Source organism: Suricata suricatta, chromosome 8, assembly GCF_006229205.1.
Source record: "Suricata suricatta isolate VVHF042 chromosome 8, meerkat_22Aug2017_6uvM2_HiC, whole genome shotgun sequence".
NCBI lineage: Eukaryota > Metazoa > Chordata > Mammalia > Carnivora > Herpestidae > Suricata > Suricata suricatta.
Window position 1 is genome coordinate 118,732,169 of NC_043707.1, and position 19,154 is coordinate 118,751,322.

At 55.1% G+C, this 19,154-nt stretch overlaps 1 protein-coding gene across 1 annotated transcript; it reads right to left on the reverse strand.

Moving 5' to 3' along the window:
• Window positions 1-553: 553 nt before the first annotated feature.
• On the reverse strand, window positions 554-19,144 carry SERINC2 (serine incorporator 2). The gene is made up of 10 exons (XM_029947954.1): window positions 19,106-19,144; window positions 10,913-11,074; window positions 9,970-10,160; window positions 9,491-9,570; window positions 9,048-9,185; window positions 7,975-8,144; window positions 6,026-6,116; window positions 5,591-5,732; window positions 2,050-2,265; window positions 554-1,138 (listed from the first exon to the last, which is right to left on the reverse strand). Exons 1-10 carry the CDS (start codon window positions 19,142-19,144, stop codon window positions 1,003-1,005), a joined length of 1,365 nt encoding a protein of 454 aa, XP_029803814.1. The 3' UTR covers window positions 554-1,002.
• Window positions 19,145-19,154: the final 10 nt, after the last annotated feature.

Consider the following 19,154-nt stretch of genomic DNA (forward strand, 5'->3'; position numbering starts at 1 on the left):
CCCGGCTGATGAATGAGGAGCGAGCGCCCAGAGGGGAAAGACTTGCCTGGAGTCCCATGGAGTCCCAAGATCCACTGGACCCAAGCCAGCTTGGCTGACTCAAGTGCACCCTCATCCCCACGGCACCCTTAGTCCGTGGATGGGTAAAATGCTTCTCTGCATTCCCCAAGGCACCTGACCCAAAGCAGGTGGCAAGGACTATGGCCACAGCAGGACAGAGGACCCTGGAGGCAGGCCAGAGGTGGGCAGGGGCTCAGGGTGGGCACGAGTAGGACACTGAACATGGCCCCATCGGACGCCCTGTACAAACCCCCTTCCCCACCCTGACTCTGGCCTCACCACCCCTCATGCAGACGCTGTTCCAGGCCCTTTCTTGGCCCCCAGACTTTGTTTTTCCAAAGCCTCTCCTTCTCCAGTAGCCTGTCTGGCCTCCACCCCAAGCCTCCCCACAACCTACAGAACAGAGCCCAGGTCCTCATCCAGCCTCCCTAGCACTGACATCCTGTTCCCACCCCCATGCTGGCCCCAGATGGCACACGGGGGGCACAGAACATGGGGAAGCACGTGCACTGGCTTGTTTATTGCATAAAGTCTTGGAGACTTTAAGGCACAGAGTCTGGGGAAGGGGGCGGGTGCCCTGGGGGGACTGGTCAGGACTATCCCAGCCTCAGTGCCGGGCATCCCATCCTGGGGAGTGCTCCCACTCTCCGAGTGGCTCTGAGCGCTTCTCTCCTTCAGGACCCTCTCCTGGGGAGCCTGGGAATATGGGGCCCTTTTTTCCCCAGAGGGTGGGTATAGGGGACAAAGGTAAGGAAGAGGCAGCTCTGTGGTCCCCAGGTGGTGGGAAGGGAAGGCTCAGGCTTGGGCCTGTTGCTCCCATCCCTGAAGGCACTTAGAACAGGGGGCCCAGCTCAGGGACGAGTCCTGGAGGGGGGTAGGGGCTCAGCACGGCAGACTCACTGAGCCCTAAGGCTCCGAGCGGGCAGGCTGCAGGGGGCCGGCTCAGCTGAAGTCTCGGTTCGGCAGGAGGAGGGGGGCCACCAGGGTCCACAGGTAGAGGAGCAGCCCCGCCCAGCTGGCACAGATCTTCACCCACACGGCTGTCCACGTGCTGACCATCTTCCGGGCCTCACCGGGTCTGCGACACATCAGGACCCCAGTGAGTCTGGCCCGTGTTAGGACCTCAGTTCTGACCCTGCCCTTATGACCCCAGGTGTGACTTCTGACTTCAACTCTGGCTCTTACTCTGTAACCCCAGCCCCCAGCCCTGACAGTTTTGAAACTTGGCCTTAGCTAAGTCTTTGACCCTCCATATAGCATTTGACTAATACCACCGACCTGACCCTGACCTCAATTTCAACATTGACCCAGTCCTAGACTATATTATAATCTCACTTTGGGACCCTGGAGCTCCTGACCTTGGTCCTGACCCTTCAACCTGGCCTCTGACCATCAATCTTGTAACTCCATCCTCGGCCCCTGAACTTATGACCAAGTCCTGATATCTCTGACCGTGAAATCTGACCCTTGACTCTGTAACACCAGTTCTAGCCCCTGATCTTGTTTCTCTGATTTCCATTCCTTGACCTGGAAACTTCGATCCTGGCTTTATGGCCTGCTAACCCCGATTTTAACCCAACAACCAAATCTGTGACTTTGTACGTTCCCAATCCCAACCCTTGACCTCATGACTCCTATTCTTGACCCTGTGACTTCGATTCTAACCCCAAACCCTAACCCTAACCCTCCAGCCATGAATCCCAACTCTGAGCTCACAATGCAAATCCCCACCCGTGGTCTGTAAACCCCATCTGTCCTGCACAAGCCCGTGGTCCCCTCCTATGATCCCCCTGTCACAGGCACTCGGTGAAGGTGCAAGCTGGGGCGTGGATGGGCGGGCTCCGTGGAGGGTCTGGGACCTCACCTCCTTGCCCAAGCCTTGAGCATCAGGAAGAACCCCAGGGGCAGGGGGCAGGCAGGGGAGAGGACACATGTGCCACCACCCCCCCCAGCACGGTGAAGCCCATCCATGCACAGCCAGGCACACACCTGTACCAGTTGGTAAGCGTCATCATTATGTGCAGGGACGCGAGCACCAGGCAGAAGTGGAAGAAAGAGTAGCTGTAGGTGACGCCATCCTGCTCATTGTCGAAGGCCCGGCCCTCGCAGGCCACCGCTTGCTGCTGCTGCGTGGCCTCCAGCATGGACGGGCACTCCTCCGTCTGCATCAGGTTGTTCACCTGCCGGTGGTCTGAGGAGCGCAGGCTGCGGGGGGAGGGAGGAAGTAGACAGGTGGGCGTCTGGGGGGGTGGCGCCCGTGAACCAGGGCGCTGGTCATAGCAATGGGCACAACGGTTCTAGAACCTCAGGGACCTGGTAACCTGGTGATTAGGCTCTGGGCCCAGGGATTGACTCACAGCTTTGACTCTGAACTTCACTCCCACTGCCTCTCTGGCCTGAGGCAAGCCACTTAACCTCTCTGAGCCTCTGTAAAATTGGGGATAGTAGTACCTCCCTTGTAGAGTTGCCAGGAGGATTAATAACCAAAAGCCCTTAGCGCTGTGCCTGGCACAGAGTACAAACTAGAGAAACAGGCACCGTGGCTCAGGTGATCTGTTTGCCATGTCCGTAAACAGGGACTGAGTACCCAGTACCACCGAGGATCATGCCAGGTACGACATTTATTAATAATGTTAATCATTAAGAATACTCATTTGCCAGGGCGTCTGGGTGGCTCAGTTGGTTGAGCGTCCGACTTCAGCTCAGGTCATGATCTCATGGTTCATGGGTTTGAGCCCCATGTCGGGCTCTGTGCTGACAGCTCAGAGCTTGGAGCCTGTTTCCGATTCTGTGCCTCTCTCTCTGACCCTCTCCTGCTCATGCTCTCTCTCTCTCTCAAAAATAAATAAAAACATTTAAGAGAAATTTAAAAAAAAAGAATACTCATTTACCATTGTGTGTTTTCCTTCTATTAAGTGAGTAGTTTTATGAATTATATCTCCTTTCTCCATGTTTGTTCTTTAAAAATACTAAGAGTAATGATTTTTTTTGTCATTTCTTTTCTGTAAGAAGGTCTTGATATTTTTACCAGTATTTAATAGTTTGAGACACAGGCAATTTTGAGAATCTCACTGGCATTTGAAAAAAAAGTGACAAGGATGGAGCTCTGGGCTCCAGCCCCAGCCCCTCAGGTGAAGTCACCCACTGCGCTTCCGCCGACCCCAGTCACCAAAACATCCTGCCGGCATCTAATACACAGGAGCCCAGGTCATGGGGACATAGCTCGTGCTTTTATGCTTGCTGGTTTTAAGAACCAAGCTAAGAGCAGACAGGCCCCTGGGGCGCCTGAGTGGCTCAGTCAATTAAGCATCCGACTCTTGGTTTTGGCTCAGGTCATGATCTCATGGTTTGTGGGTTTGAGCCCCACGTCAGGCTCTGTGCTGGGATAGTGTCTGCTTGGGATTTTTCTTTCATTTTTTTCCTAAGATTTATTTATTACTGAGAAACAGAGAGACACAGAGTGTGAGCAGGGGAGGAATAGAGAGAGGGGGAGACAGAATCAGAAGCAGGCTCCAGGCTCTGAGCTGTCAGCACAGAGCCTGATGCAGGGCTCAAACTCACAAAGTGCTAAATCATGACGAGCTGAAGTCAGACGCCCAATCGACTGAGCCACCCAGGTACCCCTGGGATTTTTATTTCTATCTCCCTCTCTGTCTCTTTCTCTCTCTCTCTCTCTCTCTCTCTCTCTTTCTCTGCCCTCCCTGGCTTGCTCTCTCTCTCTCAAAAAATAAATATATCAACATAATAAAAAAGATCAAACAAACAAACAAGCAGACACGTCCCTAGGCTCTCTGAGCTGCTGCCCAGTGACCGCAGGCCAGGGAGGTGTGCATTCTGGAAGCAGCTGGAAACAGTTCCATGCCTGGATCAGGAACATGTCCTCAGAGTGTGCGGCCACTGCGCACTCACGGCATCAGACAGGTGGCTGCCCCCAAGCCTCCTGTACATTGGAAGTAATGTGGACCTTTCCAGAAGGTGACAAAGAGAGGCGTTTGGGGGCTGCCCAGGCTGGGCTTGCAGAAAGGGTTTTGAAAGAAAGGTAAAAAAAAAAAAAACCCCGAAACGTGAAACAGCCTCAAAATGTTCCTAGACAGGTGTGCTGCTCTTAGGAAAACAGGCCCTGCCCGGGGTTGGACACCTCCAGGGAGAAGGGAGGGGCAGGACAGAGGTCCCCGCTGGGCCTCGAGGGGGCAGTAATGAGTCTGCCCGGCTGAGACTGGGAGTAAACAACACTTCTACTCAATGTTAGCATCTGGGGAGTCTCAAGAAACAACCGCTCGCTGCCCCCCAGCTGTGCACATGTTCACAGCTATTGGCAATAAAAGCAAACACTTGCTTAGCACCCACTACCTGCCAAGTGCTTTTCTAAGCGCCTTTGACATACTGTCACATCTGTCACCCTTCAACAACGCAGTGAAGTAGGTACTACTTTTATCCTTATTTTACAGATCAGCAAACTAAGGCACAGAAAGGCTAAGAGACCTGCCCGCGACCGCACTGCTGGTAAGTGGCCATGCCAGGTTCAAACACAGGCAGTTTGGCCCCAGAGTCCGCACTGATAAACGCTTGCTAAGATGGCCCTTTAAAAAAAGTTATTATGTGGGCGCCTGGGTGGCTCAGTGGATGGAGCGTCTGACTTCGGCTCAGGTGATGCTCTCATGGTTCGTGGGTTAGAGCCCTGCATCGGGCTCTCTGCTGACAGCTCAGAGCCTGAAGCCTGCTTCAGATCTGTGTCCCCCTCTCCCCCTCTCTCTCTCTCTCTCTGTCCTTCCCCCCTCAAAAATAAAAACAGACATTTAAGAAAATAATTTTTTAAAAGTTGTTCCGTGGGGCACCTAGGTGGTTCAGTCGGTTAAGCATCCGGCTTCGCCTCAGGTCATGATCTCACGGTTCGTGGGTTCGAGCCCTGTGTCAGGCTCTGTGCTGACAGCTCAGAGCCTGGAGCCTGTCTTCGGATTCTGTATCTCCCTCTCTCTCTGACCCTCCCCTGCTTGCACTCTCTCTCTGTCTCTCAAAAATAAATAAAAAACATAAAAAAAATTTTTTTTAAGTTGTTATGTGATCTTAAGTTTGAGCTGCCACCTCTCAGGTGACACTGTGGGTTGCAACCACCCTGGGCATTGGAAGCCACCCTCCTCTTTTTATAAGGAGGAAACTGAAGCTCAGAAAGGTAAAGCCACTTACCCCCAGACCACACAGCAGGTGAGTGCCACCCTATGCCTGTTGACCCCAGGCCAGGCATCTCCCCTACCCCTCAGGTGCCCGCACCCTACAGAGCTGGGCAGGTGCCAGCCGGAGGTGCAAGAAGGACCCCTGGGAGAGGGGGCAGCATCCAGCCCTGCCTCTGCTGCCCAGTCACGCAGTGCCCCTCCCCACCGAGGGACTCGGTTTCCCCACCAGCACAATGCTGCACGCACACTTGCTGAGGGCACCTGCCGGCTTGCCGTCTTGGCTCCCCCATCTTCCCCTTGCTCGTGCCATCAGGTCCCCCCATCAGGACGCTTCCCCAGAAGCCAGACCCCTGCCCTACCTGATGAAGACGGTGCACAGGATGAAGACGATGAGCCCCACGATGCTCGGCGCGTCCCACCAGTGGGTCTCGTAGCCCTCGGGGCCCGCCAAGATCGTCCCGTTGCTGAGGTGGGTGAGCAGGTGGGGGTTGCATTTCTGGTCTAGGGATGGGAGCACGGTCACCCTCAGCCCATGCGGGCCAGGTCTGAGGTAGGGCAGGCAGCCAACCCAAATGGACAGACCATCCAAATCCCAGTGACAGAGAGAACTTAGCAGACAGACGACAGAGAAATAGCTCTTTGAATAGACACAGTCCGCCTGCTCCCTGAAGGACATGGGGACACAGGCAGGGCTGAGCTGTCCCTGACACCTGTGAGGGTCCCCAGCACCCCCAGAGGGCCCCTACTGACCCAGGAACGAGCCCAGGCTTCCTCGAATCCAGGCCTGTACTCACCAGGGACACTGGACAGGGCCAACCAGGTGACAAACATGGTGTAGAGCGTGATGACCGAGGCCTGCAGCAGACCCGAGTTGGGCTGGGCTTCCTGGCAAGGGCAGTCCGTCAGGAAGACCCCCGTCAGACCTGGGGGACACTCCACCCGCACCTAGTCCACTCACCCCCCACCAGGGGACTTCAGAAACCCCCAGCACCCTGGGGCCATCCCACCTCACACCCTTTGGGAAAACACAATAGCCAGGTCACCCACCACCCACCCTGTCCACTCAAACATGACGTCTTCATTCTTCCTCTTAACTGACTATCTCAGTCACTGCCCTGCTGAGAACACTTTCTGGAGAAAGTCTCTTCACACTGAATTAAAGCCCTCCCTGGCTCCCCGCTGCCTCTGTCTCCACCTGGGCACCCCCTCAGCTCCTCCCCGCCCCCTGCACTGCAGCCACAATGGCCTCCTCTCTGCCCACAGAACCCACCAAACCCTCTCCCACCTCAGGGCCTTTGCACTCGCTGTGCCTGCTGCCTGACATGGCCCTCCCCAACATCTCCACACAGCCAGCCTCTCCTTAGCATTCAGGCCTCAGCTCGGGGAGGCCCCAAAACCCTGACCCCAGCAGCAGCCCTGTACCCTGCCTGCCCACCCACCTTTTGTCCACTCTCTTTTAGAGCCTGCATAGCACATACTATCCCAAGTTATCTTACCTGGCCCATCCCCTATCAGTGGCTCTTCCCCACCCCTCACTACACATACCCTTGGCAATAAGAATCTAAACTCTGTGATTAAGAACACAGGCTCCGGGGGCGCCTGGGTGACTCAGTCGGTTGAGCATCCGACTCTGATTTTTGGCTCAGGTCATGACCTTGTGGTTCCCGAGATCGACTCCACACAGCAGCGCAGAGCCTGCTTGGGATTCTTTCTCTCTGCCCCCCAGCCCCCACTGTGCACTATTCTCTATCTCAAAAATAAGTAAAAAAACAACTTAAAGGGAAAAAAAAAAAAAGCACAGGTCCTGGGGGCCAGTTCTGCCCTCAGCTCGGCCCCCTGCTAGCCAGGTGACCTCAGGTGAGTGTCTTTCCTCCTCCAAGAAAGTATGAAAGTGGAAAGAGGGTACGATGATGGTGCACGACTAAATGACAGGACTGATGCCATCAACTGGTAACTATGGTAACCATTCCCCCTCTTCTCTGCCGCTGTATCCCCCAAATCTACAAGAGAGCAGGTGTTCCGGAAGTATTTGTTGAATGAATACTGATTGCTGTGTGAGCTGGGACAGAGTCATCACCCTCTCTGGGCTTCAATTTTCTCACCTGGAAATAGAGGCTCTGACCAGATGGGAGGGTCCCCACCTTTCTGCTCAAGACCCTCAAAGCCTACCCAAGCTAGCTGTGAAGGCCCTGGTGGGCTGAGATCCCCAAACACGAAGCACCCCTGGGCTCATGGGCTCTCTGAAGCACACACAATGACCTGGGGAGCCCCACCCGGTACCCCAGAGGGTCTGGGACTAGACACTGGGGAACTTCACCTCCCAGCACCTCTTGTTGAAGAGTCTAGGAATCGTTGCTCAGTGGTCCTCCCGAAGGTATCCTTATTTCCATAAAGACAATGACAACAATAGTTCATGTCTGATGGATACCTATTCTCCCTACCCTGTTCTGTGTATTCACAATCTCCATCTCCATCCTGAAAATAACTCCAAAGAGTTGGTATTACCCTCAGTTTTACATGTGAGAAAGGCAAAGCACAGAGAGGTTAAGGCACTTTCCCAAAGACACCAAGCGTGTAGATGAGCAAACCAGGACTCCAACCCAGGGAGGCTGACTTGGGAGTCCACACTCTTAGCCCAAGCGTCTGTGACTAACAACCCCGTCCCAGGACCCCAAGGTTCCCACCAGAAGTCCCACACACCAAGGGGCCTGGTGTCAGGATGGGCAGAGACAGGTGGACTCACCTGGACCTTGGGCAGAACGGCGACGATGGAGATGCAGAAACAGAGAGTGAGGTTGAGGCCGATGAAGACCTTGCCCTCGTAGCAGGTGCCAGGGTGGGTATAGTAGGTGAAGAGCAGTGTCACGGCCGCAATGGACAGCGTGTAGAAGAGGAGGGTGAAGAAGAAGAGGCCTGGGCAGGAGGAGTGGCAAGCAGCAGGGTCAGGAGACACAGGGACCCCCGGGCCCTCGAGGGGGCTTCTCGGGCAGTCCCCTGTGTGAACCCTCGGCTTCCTTGTTGGAGGAATGACATCAGAGTCTCCAGAACGTCTGTCACTCACCACCGTCTGACCTGGAATGACTCCCTTGCCATAAAGAAGTTGACCATGAAAAGAAAAATGATGAATACAAAACAGTCTTTTAAAAAGTCAATTGGAGGGGCGTTTGGGTGGCTCAGTCAGTTAAGAGTCTGACTTGGGCTCAGATCCTGATTTCACGGTTCGTGGGTTCGAGCCCCGCATCAGGCTCTGTGCTGACAGCTCGGAGCCTGGAGCCTGCTTCGGATTCTGTGTCTCCCTCTCTCTCTCTGCCCCTCCCCCACGTGCATTCTATCTCTTGCTGTCTTAAAAATAAATAAACATCAAAAAATTTTTCTTTAAAGTCAAGGATGTGGAGTGACCTGCCAAAGCCCTCCTCTCTTTGTCAAAGAGACCAGCCATGTTTGAGAGGCTGAAACCAAACCAGCTCCTGAGTGAGCCTTTCTCCTTGATCGGCTCTGAAAGACAGCTGACCAGGCACCTGCCCTGCCATGGGGGGCTTCAGTGACTCAGCGTCATTTGGTGCTGTCTGGGCTGGCAGGGCATGGCCCATCCCATAGGAACTGCTGGGCTCAGATCCCACCAAGGCCTCTCGGGTTTGTCTCTACTCTGGCCACCCCCCAAAGTGATCCCGGGACCAGCTGCCCTTCCCCTCCATCTGCCCTGGAGAGTTCAATTGCTGCTCCAGATGCCCTCCAGGCCTTCCCGTAGCCTCGCGGGCGCCCTGACACTTGGGGTGCTCGGTTCCCAAGTCCAGAGGCTGACCGGGCAGCGCTCACCTGCATACCAGGCCCGGGAATCACACTCCTCTGCCTTGCCCAGCCACCGCTGGTTCCACGAGTGTGCAAAGTCGATGAGCAGCACCAGTTGGATGAGGATGAAGAGGAAGGAGCCCACCACACCGCAGTAGAACCAGACTGGGTGGGGAGAGGGGACAGGGATGAGGAGAGAGGAAGCAAGGCTGAGCGGGGGCAGCCTGGGCACCAGGCAGGTGGCGGGGTCTGGTGAGGCTGAGGCAGGTTCTGCCTGTCCCCCTCCATGTTGTCCAAAGACCATGTAGCCAAGCACCAGAGTACCATCTCCCTGGATGGGGGGCACTGACCCAGCCCGCAGCCTGGGGTCCGTGTCCCAGGGCAAAGAGCAACCCCCACCAGTATTCCTCCCTCTGGAGACCCCAGCTCCCTCCAGGGAGCCCCCCATCCCTCCCACCAGGGTTGCTTACTGTTGGAGAAGGAGCCGTCAGGGATGTAGAACGCGCCCACGGTGATGCCCACGAGGATCAGGAACTTAAAGAACCAAAACCTATTGGGGGCGGGGAGGACAGCTAAGGGGGCTGAGTGGGGGGAGGGGACCAGGCCTGGTCCCCAGGACCCCCTTCCCCAAAGGGCAGGTACTGGGAGAGGTGAATGGGGACTTTCTAGTGGTCTGATGGGCACAGAAAGTCTGTCCTGACCCTTGAAGAAACCCCTGAGGGGCAGAGGGAAAGGCCAAGCTGGAGTGACATCCAGGCTCTTGCCCCAACCGTGTTGCTAAAGTGCTGTGTGGCTTTAGGCACGTTCTTGCCCCTTCTGACATTCATCCGACCAGTGGGAGTAACGGAACGAGCTACTTTCTGAGCTGGTGGCTCCCGAGTGGGGGGCAGGGCCCGGAGCTGGAGTCGGGCAGGGGGTCTTAGCGGCAGGCAGGCAGGGGCGCCCTCACCCATTCTGGATGGCAGCCCTGGGGTCCCGGCTGCTGCGCACACAGAGCATGAACAGGGTGAAGAGGAAGAAGAAAGCTGCCGTCGCGAAGCACATGCGGTAGACGGCGCGGTGGCCGAGCAGGGAGCCGCAGTCGATGTGGCCCTGCAGGACGATGGGGGTCCCGGCCCCCTCCTCACACACCCATGGCAGCTGTGGGGCGACAGAGCAGCATGAGGGCCCCACCCCCGGAACCTTGCCGAGAGGGGAGCCCCCTCCTTACCCTCATCTGCACCCCCATTCGCTGCTGGGGCTGAGCCCCTGTGAGTGAGCGCCCCCCACCCGGGACAGATGGGGACACAGGGTCCAGTCACCGGCCGTTCCTCTCCGCTTGTCTCCCTGCCGTCGCACCTGCAGCCTCAGGGCCGCATGGCTCTGTGGAAAGTGTGGATTTCCCCCCTCCCCGTGCTCCTCTCCCACCACCTATGCCAGGACCCCCGGAGAGTCCAGGGGACAGTGAGATTCCAGGGCCCCTCTCGGAGTCTCTGAGGTGGGGGCTGAGAACCTGCATCTCTAGCACACTCCCCAGGTCATTCAGACCTTCACACATGCCCGCAAAGGTCAGAGCCAATGACCTAAATGTCACTCTGGGTCTGTGCCAGCCTAGGGGATGCGGAGAGGAAGGGAAGTGAGAGCCCCAAATGGGGCTTGAGCATTAAGGAGGGGACAGCATGCCCGAGGTCAGTGTCCAGGGGACAATGATAATTAGATTCTCCAAGGGGGGCTTACGAGAACCCAGATTTCCCACATGAGATTCGAACTCTCCTCCCCACGTGAGGCAACAGCCCCACCACCACGCTGGGTCCATGGGCGTGCGGGGACACTCCTGTGCCTGGGCCCCCCAGCCTTCATGCAGGCCAGTCTGCAGGCCGCCCCGCTCCCTGCCCGCCCCCAGGGCCACTCACCTTGTGGAGCTGACTCTCTACCCCAGGGCTCAGCATGATGACGGACACCAGCACCCCCAGGAAGAGGAAGGCCGTGTAGATGAGGCGGCTCACGGTGGAGTTAGGGCTGGAGGGGCAGCAGGCGCACAGGATGCAGGGGGCAGAGCCGCAGAGGCAGGAGGCCTGTGGGGAAGGTAGGGCGGCACCCTGACTCCCCGCCTCCTCTCCCCTCCATCACCCAAGCAGGAGCACCCATGACCCGCCCGTTCCACGTCCCCAAATCTTGGCCATGCCTGACCTCCTTGTGACAGACAGGGGCATGCCTCCTCCCCAGATGTTAGTCCACTTAACTTTCAAGCCCCAGAGGGCGCTGAGGAAATCAAGCCTCCAAAAGACTGGATCACATTGTTTCTGATGTAGGGGGAAGCAGAGTGGTAAAAAATAGACAGATAGATAGATAGATGGATCGATCGATCGATCCAAAAGACCAGCTCTGGCACTCATAAGCCGTGTGACCTTGTCACGGGAATTTCATTTTATTTCATTTTATTACTGTTTTATTCATTTTTGAGAGGAAGTAAGCAGGGAGGGGCGGGGGGGGGGGATGTGGACAGAGGATCCAAAGTGGGCTCTGCACTGACAGCAGTGAGTCCGATGTGGGGCTTGAACTCAGGAACTGGGAGATCATGACCTGAGCCTAAGTCAGACACTCAACTGAGTCACCCACATGCTCTGGGAATTTTAAAGTCTAACCCACTCGGGCTTCCTTGCCCCTGTCCCTGCTTAGTTTTTCTCCATAGGACTTAGTACTATGTGATTGGCTTTCTATTTGACTCGTGTGTGACCCCTCCCGTTTCTGGCACGTAAGCTCCATGGGGCAGGGGTTTTGTGCACTGTGACAGTCCCGGAAATCGGGGGACGGTGTCTGGCTCACAGCAGGAGCTCAGCGACTACCTAGTGAACAAACGCAAAGTATCTGGCAAAGCCCCAGACATATGTTAAGACCGCAAGAAACAGCGAGCACATAAGAAACATCTGCTGAATGAACGGAATGTAGAATTGTGAGTGGCTGTGACTTCCTGCTCCGTGGTGGGACCTGTCTCGGACCGCAGTGGTGGCCTAACCCTTTCCCTTTCCCGGCTCCTCTGCCCAAGTGGGTGTCAGCCAGCCCCTGGCCTCCCTGGGGCTGGCTGAGATCACTTCTGGTGATGCCACGGTACGTACTACAGCTGGCGCCCCAAAAGAAGGCTGACCCTCCTGGGAACCGGACCTGCCACCAGATACCCCCAGTCACCCGTCTGGCTTCCCCCAAACGGCCTCAGCTCCTCACCCAGGCATCTAAGAGTCAAGAGCAAGAAAGACAGAGGCTCCGCACTCCTACATTAAAGACAGTCAACAATCACTACACGTGTCCTGGTAGGTGCTGCCCGGTGAGTCACTGAGGGGGGCCTACTTTAGACTGTGGGGGGGGGTCCCTTCCCTGAACAATGACATTTAAGCTAAGCTGAAGAATGAGGAGGCCCTCTCCTGACCAAGGGAAAGAAAGAGGGTTGCAGACAGAGGGAACAGAGGCGGAGGCAGCTCTGGGGCAGGCTGGAGCTGGGCGATGGAGGAAGAGAAAGAGACCCCTGTGGCCGGGCCTTTGGCGAGCAGGGGGTGGTGAGGTTGGCCAGGCTGGCAGGGCCCAGCAGCCACATGCAGAACCGTGGCATTGATCCTAAGAGCCGAGGGCATCCATCAAGGGGTCAAAACTGGAGGGGCAGGAACAGCCTTACACAGAATGACTGGCTCAGCAGAAGGCAGGCCGAGAGACCCCGCAACCCACTTTCTGGACCAGTCACAGCACGCTCTGCTTGAAAGGTAGCTGCCCTCCCATCTCCCCTTCCCTTCCTCCCAAGAGTAGAAACGTCCCTGGAAATGCCCCCTGATACCCATCTCTCTCACCCACAAAGCCAAGTTCAACATGGATGCTACATGAAATACTTGCAGAATGAATGTCTTCTTCGTGGGCTAAATTATAACTTGTCCAGCAACTTCCAGTTATACCTGGCAGCACCCACCCCAAGCCCTGCTTCCCCCTGGCTGCCTTTTGGAGGCGAAGGGATATGCAAACACCAGAAAAGTGTTTTATAAACATAAAGAACATCCTGGCTATTAGTCCCATTTTACAGATGAGGAAACTGAGATCAGAGAAGTTAAGAACAGTCCAGAATCACCGAGCAAGTGGACAGCAGTACTGAGAGTCCAGGAGTGAGAGTGACAGCTGTCCTTTATGACTTACCCAGTCCCAGGCACTGTGGTAACAAGAGCTTATCTGCATCAAGTGTCACTGACAGTATGGAGTAAGTGTGTCATAACCTCCCGCTTACAAATGGGGGAAATGACCCAGACAGGTGACATGACCAAGGTTATACAGCAAGTAAGCTGAGGAGCTGGGGTTTGAGCTCGGGTCTGTCTGTGCCAAGAGCCCACTAGCTCATCAATGGCAGTCTCATTTAATTTCAAAACACCCCCGGGATGGAAACAATCCCTCCGATGCCAGAGAAAACCAATGGAGACCCATAAGCCCCCTGATCTCGTGAGCCAGGTGTTGAAGTGCCCAAGTCAGGGCCTGGCTCTGGCTTGTTACCACTTCCACGGGAGACATAAGAAAAGCTTCCCCACTGCAATAGAAGAGCCTGGACTTTCAATTAACTCCAATTCTTGGAGATCAAAATCCGGGTGTTGCTAACACCCAGAACCTTGGGACTTCCCGGGAACGGTAGCCAGAAAGACTAGGTCGGGGAGAGAAAGACACACACCAGCCCCCACCACCAGTGGCTTCCAGTGCGTCCTAGGACACCCTGGAACCGTTCATGCGTTCTGACCCAGTCACCACATCTCCCGCATCGCTCCTACAAGAACCTCTTCCTACAGAAGGAGCAGCTCACGGGAGCAGGGGGAGACATGTGCAGACACGCACACACGCACACACGCAAGGTCATGGTGGCACTGTTCACACAAGGAAAGAAGTAGGGGAGACCCGAAAAGAACTAAATACCCATTAAGACATCGTGGGTCCTCCTGAGATGGATCTCGGTTGAGTGTAACAAACACGTAGATAATACTTAAATGGGTAGATGTAGCTAAGCAGAATTCAATATAAACTATGCCTCGATAAAGCTGATTTTATTACTAAAGAAGAAAACTTTTATTTTTTTATTTAAAAAAATTTTTTATGTTTATTTATTGAGATAGAGAGAAACAGAGCATGAGCAGGGGAGGGACAGAGAGAGAGGGAGACACAGAATCCGAAGCAGGCTCCAGGCTCTGATCTGTCAGCACAGAGCCCGATGTGGGGCTCGAACTCACGAACCTGAGATCATGATCTGAGCCGAAGTTGGACGCTTAACCAACTGAGCCACCCAGGCGCCCCAAGAAGAAAACTTTTAAATTAAGACAAGGGGGCGCCTGGTTAATGGCTCAGGTCATGATCTTGCAGTCTGTGAGTTCAAGCCCCGCATCGGGCTCTGGGCTGACAGCTCAGAGCCTGGAGCCTGCTTCGGATTCTGTGTCTCCCTCCCTCTCTGCCCCTCCCTCTCCTCTCCCTCTCCCTCTCCCTCTCCCTCTCCCTGTCCTTCTCCCTCTCCCTCTCCCTCTCCTCCCTCTCCCTCTCTCTCTCTCTCCAAGAATAAATAAACATTAAAAAAATTAAAGAAAAATAAAATTGTTTTGTTAAGGGGTGCCTGGGTGGCTCAGTTGGTTAAGCGTCCGACTTTAGTTCAAGTCATCATCTTGTGGTTCATGGGTTTGAGCCCCGCATTAGGCTCTGTGCTGACAGCTCAGAGCTTGGAGTCTGCTTCGGATTATGTCTCTCTCTCTCTCTCTCTCTCTCTCTCTCTCTCTCTCTCTGCCCCTCCCCTGCTCATGCTCTGTCTGTCTGTCTCTCTCTCAAAAACAAACATTTAAAAAAAGGATGTTTTGTTTAAAACAAACTGGCCCTCCACTTCTGGGTATTAGTCAAAAAACAAGGACTCAAACAGGGATCTGCACAGCCATGTTTATAACAGCATTGTGCGCAACAGTCAAAAGGTAGAAGCCAATGTAGTGTCTATGGACCATGAAACGTGGTCTACCCATACAGTGGGACATTACTGAGCCTTAAAAAGGAAGGAAATTCTGACACAGGCTACAACACAGGTGAACCTTGAGGACATAACAGTGAATGACATAAACCAGAGAGAAAGAGAGCAGACAGGGGTTCCCACGGGCTGGGGAAGAAGGGAGTGGGGATTATTACTGAATGTGGAGGGAGTTTCAGTTTGGGAAGATGAAAAAGTTCTGGAGATGGAGGGCGGGGCTGGTAGTGCCACAATGTAAATGTAGTTCAAGCCACTGAACCCTGCAGGTAAAAATGGGTACACTGGTCAGTTTCATGTGATGTGTATTTCACCACAAGAAGGAAAAAGGAAGGGGCAGTTTTCAAAGAAGAGTTAGCAGTTAGCTAGGTGAGGAAGGGAAAGGTGTTCCCACAGGGGATTAGCAGCTGCTAAACTGTGAGAAGCACCGTAGCTTTGGGGAAGCTGGCAAGAGACTCCAGGGATGACGGAAGTGACGGCCAAGGTCCCAGCTGGCAGTGCCGCGGAGTCTGCACTTTCTCCTGAGAGCTGTGAGCAAGACTGGTGCGGAAGCGGAGCATCAGATCTGCATCACAGAAATGTCACTTTGGCCACAGACAAGACAGCCCAGCCCGAGGAGGTGGTGGGTGGTACCTCTGGGAACCTGGAATGGGGAGAGAGAGCTGGTGGGACAGACCCCAAGGGAAGGAAGACAGACCCTAGAGTTTCTGTGGTGTGCTCTAACCCACACTCCTTCATTTGGGATGACATCATTTTGATATCATAAAAATAGATCTCCATTTAAAATATATCTATCATGTTTCCTGAGATACATTACAAGCTCCTTGAAAACTAAAAAAAAAGTTAAAATGCAATTTTTTTAAGGCTTTTATTTTTAAGTAATCTCTACACCCAACCTGGGGCTCAAACTCACACCCTGAGATCAAGAGTCGCAAGCTCTACCGACTGAGCCAGCCAGGTGCTCTTAAAATGCTAAATTTTACGTTATGCATATTTTGCCACAATTAAACAAAACACTGGTCCCAGCAAGGATGGGATGCACCTTGTAGACGTCATGGACAGCCCCATTACTGGCTGAGCCAGCCTAGGACTAGACAAAATACAAGAGGAGGCTCAGCCCCCAACCACTCAGTGCACACTTACTTCCCCATGCAGCACTAAGAATAAACTGATGGGACTCAGTTTCCTCAGACATAAAATGGGCTCCCGGGCAGGACAGTGAAGTGGCCCAGAGCCTAGGCTCTACAATCAGACAGCCGGTGTCACGGGCTTCACCACTTCCTCGAATGTGGCCTTGAGCGTTTCACCACCCTGGGGTGCTTAGAGTAGCCAGTGCATGCCAGCTTCAAGATACATATACTGGCATGTTCATCTGGGTTCCACTTAATCCTCACAAAGTGCTCAGAGAGGCCCCATTGTTCTCCCCATTTCCTACCCTCTCAGCCCAGAGAGAGGGGCCAAGTGACTGCCCAGGGGCACACAGCAGAGGAGGAGGAGGAGCCCAAGTCACTGTCCTCACCAGGATCGGAGTCCCATCATCTGACCCTGTCGTGGGCCCATCTTATCTTCTCTGAGCTGGGACTCATACTCGGCCCAATACAAATGCAAACCGGAAGGCATGATGGGCAGATGCGAATGTGTGGTGGCTAAAAGAAGTCTTCTCCAAGGATCTATAGACTCCAGAATGTTCCCCCAAAGATGCCCAGGAAGCCCTTATTACAACTTTACTCCCATGGGGCAAATCCCCAGTGAAACAGGGTGTTATCAGTACCTAGCAACGCCCAACTGCACCACCTAATACTGTGTGGCTATGGAGAAATCACCTTCCCTCTCTGATCTCATTTCGTCATTTGTAAGATGGGAATAGTACTGACGGCCTCACTGGGGTCACTGTGAGGACTGAATGACAGGGTACATATAGAGTGCTCTCTGCAGTGCTGGCCTGTGCCACCACTGGACAGCGCTGGGCCATGAGTGTCCATTACTAGTGGCCATCGTTGGTCCGATGATCTAAAATAGGATAACTGTGTCAGAGGGCCAGCGGGAGAACCAACGAGACAGCGTGGTGAGGGGCTCTGCACAGCGCCTGGCATGTGGTAGGAACTCAGTAAAGGTCAGAGGTCAGAACCCCAAGGGGAGGCCACCAGAACCCTCACAGATACTAGATACTCAATAGGTGAACCTCCCAATTCTACCCTGGGCCAGTCCCTCGGGCACCTGGGATGTGAAGGCAGGGAAGGTATTGGCAGAAGCCTGGACCAGGAATCAGATTTTAATCTTGACCGTGCGGTTCCCTATCAGTTCCCTGTGCAACCTTTGGAAAGTCAGCTAACCTCTCTGAGCCACAGTCTTCCTCATGTGTGTGTTGAGGGTTTGAGCAAACCTGTCGGGTGCTTTCTGGTCTCCGCATTGTAGGATCCCATGACTCAGTGACCAGCTTAGGCTCCAGAGGGAATGCCCCGCCCACCTTTCCAAGATGATGATAACAGCTCCACTCACTGTATGCCAGGCACTGGGTGGGGCACTTTTCAGTCTTCCGCAAACAGCATTATGAGGGAGGTAGATGGGGAGGCCGAGGCTCAGGGGACTGGCAGGTCACCCCCCTCAACGTGTGCCACTCCCAAACCCGCCGTCTCCCCTCCCCCATCAGGAAGCAAACCTCTCTTGGCCAAGAGAGCCAGCCCAAACCTAGAATTCCCTGGGTATAAAGGGATCTCAGGACTCAGTCCTGGATTCTGCACACGCACCCCCACGCACACTTCACAGGTGGGTAAATGGAGGCCCAGAGAGGGCAGAGGCTGTCCAGAGACCTACAGCTTCTCTGGGCAGATATCCTCTCAGAAAATGGTTGTGAAGGAAATCTCTAGATCCCTAAGTTGCCACCTTTACATCCCGACACACACACAAATCAGGGACAAAGGAAAGCAAGTCCTGAGACTCAACAGCCACCAGACCTCCCTCTCTGTCTCTGCTCCTCTTTGTGTAGGGCAGAGGGGGAGGGAGCTGCCTGAATGAACCTCGGATTTAATGAGAAGAGGGAAAGGAGAGGGGGCTGGAAAAAGGGGAAAGAAGGGGCCTCCTAGCCGGGGTATGGCCGAAAACTCCTCCCCTTGGCTGGCTGCAGGCCCAAAGCGAAGGCTGGCTACCCACCTCCCCAGCCCCCCAACCCCCCAGCCTCCCCCAAGGTCCCTGGGCCCAGGAGCCCAGGTCCTCTCCCCACTCTCTCAATTGCTGGGTCTTCCAACCCCGAGGTGGGTTCGGTGGCGGTGGCAAACCAAACCGACCTTACTCAGGGTGGCTTAGAAAGGCGGATGGGGGCTTCCTCCCCACCCCCATTTCAGGCTAAGGCGCCCGGAGTGGGAAGGATCTGGGATTCCTTGGGGAATCACCCGGGACTTAGCATGAGCCAGGCTGAATGAGGCACAGACGGACGCAGAGAGACAGACTGGATGGTAAGACAGACGGACAGACCCCCGTGAGGCAGACAATGACAGATGGAGCAGCCACGGGCGGACAAAGACAGTCGGGTAAACGAACGGGCAGAAACAGATGTCAAATACACATGGACAAACTGAGGCAGGCGGGCAGGGCGACAGGCTGACGGACGGACTGGGACTGCCAGGGGACAGAGAAAGACACACCACACCGCAGAGAGGAGCAGGCACCGGGTGGGCCACACAAAGAATCTTAATGTCCAAAAGAGAGACGAGGGGCGCACGGCGAGGAAGTTGGGCCAGCTGGGGGGCCGCGGCGCACACTCCCACCCCGGGCTCTGGGCCTCGGTCTCCCCAGTCCCTGGGAGGGGCGCCCGCCCAAGGCCCGCCCCTCCCCCCACAACCCGGGCGCGCCCCAACCCCTCCCCCGCGGTAACCCGAGCCCGGGACAGAAGCTGTCCCCGGCGCCCGCGGGTCCGGGATGGGGGTGGGGGGCCGAGGGACGCGAGGACCCGAGGGGCGAGGTGGCGAGGTGCGGGCCGCGAAAGACAAGTTTGGAAGAAGGAAAAGGAAGAAACTATTTGGAGGAAGAAGACGGGACAAAAGTGCGGGGCCAAAGAAGGAGCCGGCGCGCGCGGGCGAACTCGGGGCTCGGGACTCACGCAGCTGAGCAGAGAGCAGGCGCCCAGGCAGGCCCCCATGGCTGCGGCT